We start from the raw sequence: 7,077 nt of genomic DNA, 5'->3' as shown, positions 1-7,077 counted from the left end.
ATCTGAGGTTTAATCATGTATGGTGGTTATGGAGGACAATATCCTTATTCTTAGGAGATGCATACAGACCTATCTGGGGGTTGAAACAGCTGCACCTGACCCTTAAATAATTCTGCAAAATAAGTATGTGAGGTTGTGTGTGTGTGGAGAGAGCGAGAGAAAGCAAACGTGGGCAAATGTTAACCAGCTGGAGGACGGCTTTGCAAATTCTCCTTGTACTACTCTTTAAACTTTCTGTAGTTATAAACCATTAAAAAAAAAAAGTTCAGTTTTTTATTGAACATGTTGAAAGAGGTTTAGTCAAAAAGACCCAAAGCTCATGCATGCCATCATCAGACTCCTCTGGTTCTTTTATTTGCTCCCACTTTCTTCTTCTTAGAGGGGTAGCAGTGGTGGACGGGGCAGCACTTTTGCTGGTGCAGCGCCAGCCGCTGGGGCAGGTACACCAGCCCCTACGTTGAGATGAGGTTCCTGATGGTGACACTGGCCAGAAAGATTCAACATTTAATGAGGGCATCGATCCTATCCTCCGTGACTGCCATCTCATCGTCGTGCAGGATGAGGGCTGAGTAGACGCAGGCGAGTTCCGAGACAGAGGCCAAGCTTCGGGCAAGTGTCCAGTGGGAGCTGCCAGGAGCCTGTACTAGTCGCCGGATTAAGTGAAGGCCTCATCCCAACATGGCCTGGCTTCGTCGGAAGGACGGAGAATCTTAGAGGCAACTGAGCAAAGGGCGACATAAACTTTTTTGTTTGTTTGTTTTACAATTGTGGGGGCAGGCTGGAATGCAGTTCAGAGAAGCCCCGTCGCAAACGCATCCGGGAGCAATTACACAAGTTGCAACACCAGGAAGAGACCGGGGAACACCTCTCTAAATGACAGCTCGGCTCCTTCCGGGGCCTTTTCCTATAGGCGGTTCCAGTCACGTGGCGGCATGGCCCCGCCCACACCTCCCAGAGGCCCGCGCGCGGGGCCGGCTGTTCTGCCGCTTCTTTCTGGCGGGCCGGTTGCGGCTATGGAGGGCGAGCCGCCTCCTGTGGAGGAGCGGCGGCGGCTGCAGCAGGAGCTTAGCGAGTTCGTGGAGAGCTGCTGCCGGACGCTGGAGGAGGTGACGGCGTCCCTGGGCTGGAGCCTGGATCGGCTGGACCCCGGGGAGGAGGGGGCGGCAGAGGTGAGGGCGGCTTGCGCGCAGGGTCCTTTTGGGGGCTCTCCGCCTGCGGTCTTTTCTGGCGGGGGAGGACTCCGCGTGGGAGCCCCCGCCCGTCTGCAGCGCCGTGGTGGGCGCCCGGGACCCGGCCTGGTGCGCCTCGTCGCCGGCGGGCCGCGGGTGGGGCGCGCGGGAGCCGCCGGAACGACGCGCACCCGCCACCTGTGCGGCGCTCCTAGCGCGGAGCTTGGGTTTGAGGAGGTGAAAATGCGGTGAGTGGGGAGGGGTGGCAGGTCTGGGGTTTACCTAGAAAATAGGGGAGTCGGAGTGCTGCTAGCAGACGTGTTGGCCGTTTGCTTTGTCATCTGTCACATGGATGCCGCAGTTGCACCAGATTCGGCGTCGGGAGAGAGCTTGGGAGTTCAGCTGTCTCTGCCTTAAAGTTGTACGCTTCCGCCTGGGACAGCACCGATTCTAGGATTATTAGAGGATGTCACTAAGAGATGGTGACTAGCAACTCTTTTGAACGTTAAAATTGTTTTTAAAAATGTAGGCACGTGTATGAGAGTGAACAGTCCTGATTTTTGGTTATTTTTCATGGGATGGGAGGAACGGAAGCGCTTCACTCGGATAATTCATGATCTCTAATACTCTTTCTGGGTTTATCGAGCTCTAATAATTTCTCCCAGGTTTAAATTACATGACTGACTCTCCAAAGGCAGTTAGAGTATATTTAGTTTACACACAAACAATTCACGTTTCTTAAAGTCCTGGTGGAAATTTTTAAAAGATTTTTTTTTAAGTTTATATAATTGAGAGAGACAGAGACAGCGCGAGTGGAGGAGGGGCAGAGAGGGAGAAAGAAAATCCCAAGCAAGCTCCCCTCTGCCAGTGCAGAGCCCTAAGTGGGGTGAGAACTAACTAAACTGTGAGATCATGACCTGAGCGGAAACCAGTTGGATGCTTAACTGTCTGAGCCACCCAGGTGCCCCTAAAAAGATCTTTGTTGTTTGTTTAGAGGGGTGTTTGAAGCTGTGAATTCCATTGCGTGGATCCTACCATGCCTTTCCTTACCACTGAAATTTCTAATAACACTTAAATAGCACTTTGCTTATGCTATTTATTATATAGGTTAGTTACCTCGTTTAATGCTTCTAATTACCCTATTAGCCACATGTTATAGATGAGAAAACAAAGCCAGAGAGGTGGTAATTTGTTGCCTAGGACACACTGCTAGTAAAGGGCGATTGGGATTTTGAACCCAGGCATTCTGGCTCCCGAGAGTCTGTGTGTTTAATTGCCATGCTGCCTCTCTAAAACTTCTTTGTAAAATTCCAAAATTATGACAATTAGCTGTGAGTGTACATCTAAATTTTACCGAGCCAAGGTCTGCTATTCAAGACAGTGACTGGTTTAAAAATCCTGGTATGTGATAGTCATCATTCCTTGAATAGGTGCAGTCCAGATAGTTAATGAAGCCTCACTTTTCTGCAGGAGTGTTTTAATGCTGAAGTACAGTGAACAGTAGTCACAGGTCCTGTCGCAGAGCTTACTGTCTGGGTGTGGTGACGGGGAGTGCAGAGAAATCAGCCTACATTATCATGTGACTCAGTCTATGACTAGCTGTAGTACAGGTTATTGGAGGCTGTCGTAGGACTGTGGAGGTTTCCTGGATAAGGTGAATTCTCAGCTGATAAAAGTATGCTAAATTAGCTGGGTGAAGCACAGGGGAAGCATCAACAGCAGGGGAAAAGGATGTGACCAGATCAGGAAACCTAAGGTGGTTAAGGATAGGTAAGCATAGGCTATAGAGAAGGAGGGGGATGATGGTGGGAAGGGTCCAGATCTTAAAGGTCCTTGTGTCAGCCATAGTAAAGAATCTGGATTTTTTTTTTTTTTTTAATGAGCTATGGAGGTATTTTAAGTCATACTATATCATCATATTTGCCATTTAATAAAATAATAATTGCTTACATTTATTGACACTTGCTATGTTCCAGGCTCTGTTTGTTTTATGTGTATAAACTCGTGTATAACTTATTTAATCTTCACAATAGATCTGTGACAGAAGTCCTGTTTTACCCATTTTTTTAGATGAGGAAACTTAGGCAAAGAAAGGTTAAGTACCTGAACCAAGTTCATGTAATCAGTAAGTAGCAGACCTGGAATTCAAAGTAGCTGCATTGTGGAGAGTGGAAGGGACAACAGATCTGGAAGCAGAGCAGTTAGGCAATGGCTGTTGTAATCCAGAAGAGAGATGATGATGTCCTGAAGTGGGGAAGTGGCAGAGAGGACGGATTATGTGGTAGGATTTCAGAGTTATTTAGTGAAAAGGACTAGGTGATTGATTAGATGTGAGTGATGAGGGAGAAGAGACGGTTTTCTACTTGAGGAAGTGGGACCTTTCACTGAAACTGGGAAACCCAAGAGGAATAGGTTTGGGGGTCAGGAGACCATGAATATAATGAACTTATTTTTGTTATAGTGGATTGTTAGTGTTTTTAGTATAAGGTACTCAGGAGAGAATCCAGATCTAAAGATTTAGATATTGGGAGTCCTTACTATATAGTAGAAATTGAAGCCATGAGATTGTCTAGTAAGTGTATATCAAACGGCACAAAGTCACTGGTTTGACTTATATAAAACATCAGCATTTATAGGGGTACAGGTAGAACAAGGAAGGCATCTTTTTTTTTTTTTTTTTTAAATATTTTAATGTTTATTTATTTTTGAGAGAGAGACGGAGGGAGGGAGGGAGACATAGAATCTGAAGCAGGCTCCAGGCTCTGAGCTGTCAGCACAGAGCCCAATGCGGGGCTCAAACCCAAGAACTGAGATCCTGACCTGAGCCGAAGTCGGATGTTTAACCGACTGGAGCCACCCAGGTGCCCCAAGGAAGACGTCTTTAGAGGAGACCAAGTAGAAGGAACCAGAGAGGTAGGACATGAAGACTGTATGAGGATGACAGAAATGAACAGTTGGATTGTAACCTTCTAAGAGTTCACATATTTTAAAGAGTCTGACATGTGCTTTGGCTATAGTAGTAAGATGATTGTTAGTAACCTCCTGACTGGTAGTTTGTCTGTAAACAAATCTTTCAAAGGGCTGGTCTTTGAAGGAGTGGAGAGGGGGCTATAAAGGAGAGAGAGACTGAAGGAGGGAGGTTTTTGTTTTTGTTTTTGTTTTTAATGGGCACATACATCACACAGGGGGTTGGGAAAGAGGCCTCCAGAAGAGATGAATGGATAGTACCACTTAATCGAGTAGTAAACTTTTAATGGTATAATCATTTATTTAAATATTATGTACCCCTTTTTTTGCTTCTGTTTCTTTTTTATAGGATGACGTTGTGATATGCCCCTATGATTCCAATCATCACATGCCTAAATCATCTTTAGCAAAGCACATGGTATCTTGTAGATTGAGGAAACTGGGCTATACCAAAGAAGAAGAGGTACCCTATATTTATTATGTATATATGTCATGTAATTCCTACATTAATAAATTTACAGTATTCGGAAGATATAGTGTGAGGTTTTCTGTCAAAATAATAGTCAGTTGTGGGGTGGAATGGTACTTGCCTAATTTCGCAAACTTTATTAAGAAATATTTAAATGATATAATCTTTTGTTCATGTCAAATCTTAAAATAGTCAATTATCTGTTACTCAAGAATACTAACTTTTTTTTTTGTTTTTACCATTTAGGATAAAATGTATAATTCTGATTTTTTCTATGAGAATGTGAAGATACCTTCAATTACTTTGAGTAAGTATTAATTTCATTATAATTTAAAATTTTTTTTTTTAATGTTTATTTATTTTTGAGACAGAGAGAGACACAGCATGAACGGGGCAGGGGCAGAGAGAGAGCATGAACGGGGGAGGGGCAGAGAGAGAGGGAGACACAGAATCAGAAGCAGGCTCCAGGCTCTGAGCCATCAGCCCAGAGCCTGACGCGGGGCTCGAACTTGCAGACAGCGAGATCGTGACCTGAGCTGAAGTCGGACGCTTAACCAACTGAGCCACCCAGGCGCCCCAAGTTTAATTATAATTTAAAAATATCTTACTATAGGCATTGATATTTTATTTTTGAATTATCAAAAGAATCGACTTTTTAGTAGGCTTGTGATTAAGAAGGACATTTTGTACCTTGAGAGAATGTAGGATTAATTAATGTACAGTGAAAGTAGTTTGCTTAATCTGAAATTTAGAGATGAGGCTTTTATTAATAGGTCATGGAAAGCTTTGTACAGTAAGACAGATACTTTCTTTCTTGGTTATAACAAAAATCTGGCCACACAACACAGTTTGCAGACTGAGTATGGAAGTGTGTTCTAGGTGTTAACAGCATAGATAGAGGTTAAAATTTCAGGCTGTAGAATCAGAATGCCCTGATTCAACTCCTGGTTTTGTCACTAATAGATTTGTGACTTTCAGAAAGGTAATTTAACATTTTTGTTGCCTAAATTTCTTCATAAAATGGGGGATGATGATAATAGCACCTTTGTGAGGATTAAATGATATATATGTAAAATGCTTAGAAGAGTGCTTGACGCTTAGCTAGAGTCAAGAAATGGTAGCTATTATTGGTTGCTAAAATTTGCAACACCTACTGCAGTATGCCTGATGGTAATGTTTTCTGAACCGCTTGAAGTCTTGTTACTTACTGGGTCCTGGCTAGATCTGAAAGAATTCTGCGTTCAGATTACGTGGGGAGTGATGTGGGTGTTTTGTTCTTAAGATTCTGGAAGATTTGTCAATGTGCCCAAAGAGCTTGGATTAGAAACCAATTAGTTAATTTAGTTGTGGACACTGATGATTCATTCTGTGTTTATGGGTGCTTTTTTGACAGATAAGGACTCACAATTCCAGATAATTAAACAAGCTAGAACTGCAGTTGGAAAAGAGGGTGATTGTTATAATCAAAGTAAGTAGCATCTTAGTTTGAGCTAATTAATGATTCAAACTATTTTTTAAGGACATGTTACTAATTTTTAAGAAAAATCTTGTGCAAACAGTTACATGGGAAAAATTAAGTTTTACATTTAACATTAGGCCAATGTGTTTGGTGTCAGCTTCATTTGTTAGATATTTTCTGCTCAAATATAGCAGAATCTCACTGGGTTGCTGTCTTAGCTAGGGTTTCATGCCTTGGAATCACCTAATAGGTGAGATTATCTTGTAGATCATTTTTATTCTAGTTATTTGGTAACTAAATCCCATTGAGATTGTCTAACCCTGAGATTTCTTTCCTTTCTTGAGAATTAGCCCATTGTTAAATGTAAGGATATTGAAACACAATGTAAAAGGAAAGGCTTAGGCTGAAAGAGAATTTGAGAATAAAGCCCAAACACAAGGTTTTCCATACAGGTTCAGAAAGTTTGTGGACCCCTTCATGCCCAGTCCCTTCTTCCAGGGACTTAATTTAGCAGAGACTAAGTTAGAATTTTTAAGTATGAGCTTTTAGGAAATGAAAACGAAATCCATCCAAAACATAGAAGTAAATGAGTAGATAGAGTTAATAGATTTCTGAACCTAGATATAACATGTAGCCAAAGCATTACTGGCTCCTTCTTATAAGGGTTTCTGAGTTGTCTTTGAACCTTCTAAAGATAGATTTCTCTGGGCATCTTACCTTTTTTTTCCTCCCCTCATTTTTCTTTCTAGCTCAATTATATTCATTAGCCCGTAGTTAGGATTTGTTTCTCCCTTGCTGAAGTTCAGTCTTTACCCTTTGTTCTAAGCCAATATCTGGACTTGATTTTTTCTTAAGCTGCACTGTGGCTTCAGGAGGAGGAACTCTCTTACCGGTGGTGTATATTACATTGGTTCCATGCAACAGCCAGAAGCACATTTCTTGTATTTCCTGTTTTAAAGCTCCCATTTTTATGTACTTTTTGCCAAATTCTAGGGTTTTTTTTTCTTTGAGGG

At 42.5% G+C, this 7,077-nt stretch overlaps 1 protein-coding gene across 4 annotated transcripts in view; it reads left to right on the top strand.

Annotated features, from left to right (window-relative positions):
• The first annotated feature begins 998 nt into the window (after positions 1–998).
• Positions 999–7,077, top strand: part of SNRNP48 (small nuclear ribonucleoprotein U11/U12 subunit 48) — a 30,905-nt gene continuing 24,826 nt past the window's right edge. For 3 of the 4 annotated variants that reach the window (XR_006217498.1, XM_042985762.1, XM_042985761.1), the window contains exons 1-4: positions 999–1,169; positions 4,486–4,599; positions 4,852–4,912; positions 5,999–6,073. Coding sequence is in view for 3 of the 4 variants with exons in the window: in XM_042985762.1 (XP_042841696.1) it covers positions 1,014–1,169; positions 4,486–4,599; positions 4,852–4,912; positions 5,999–6,073 (406 nt within the window). In the remaining variant the exon portion in view is untranslated. The remainder of the gene's footprint in view (positions 1,170–4,485; positions 4,600–4,851; positions 4,913–5,998; positions 6,074–7,077) is intronic. The other variant, XM_042985763.1, reaches the window with a different exon arrangement.

This window comes from Panthera tigris, chromosome B2 (assembly GCF_018350195.1).
Source record: "Panthera tigris isolate Pti1 chromosome B2, P.tigris_Pti1_mat1.1, whole genome shotgun sequence".
In the NCBI taxonomy this organism is placed as follows: Eukaryota; Metazoa; Chordata; class Mammalia; order Carnivora; family Felidae; genus Panthera; species Panthera tigris.
Note: the sequence above shows the minus strand (reverse complement) of the source record. Positions and strands in the feature narration are given on the sequence as shown.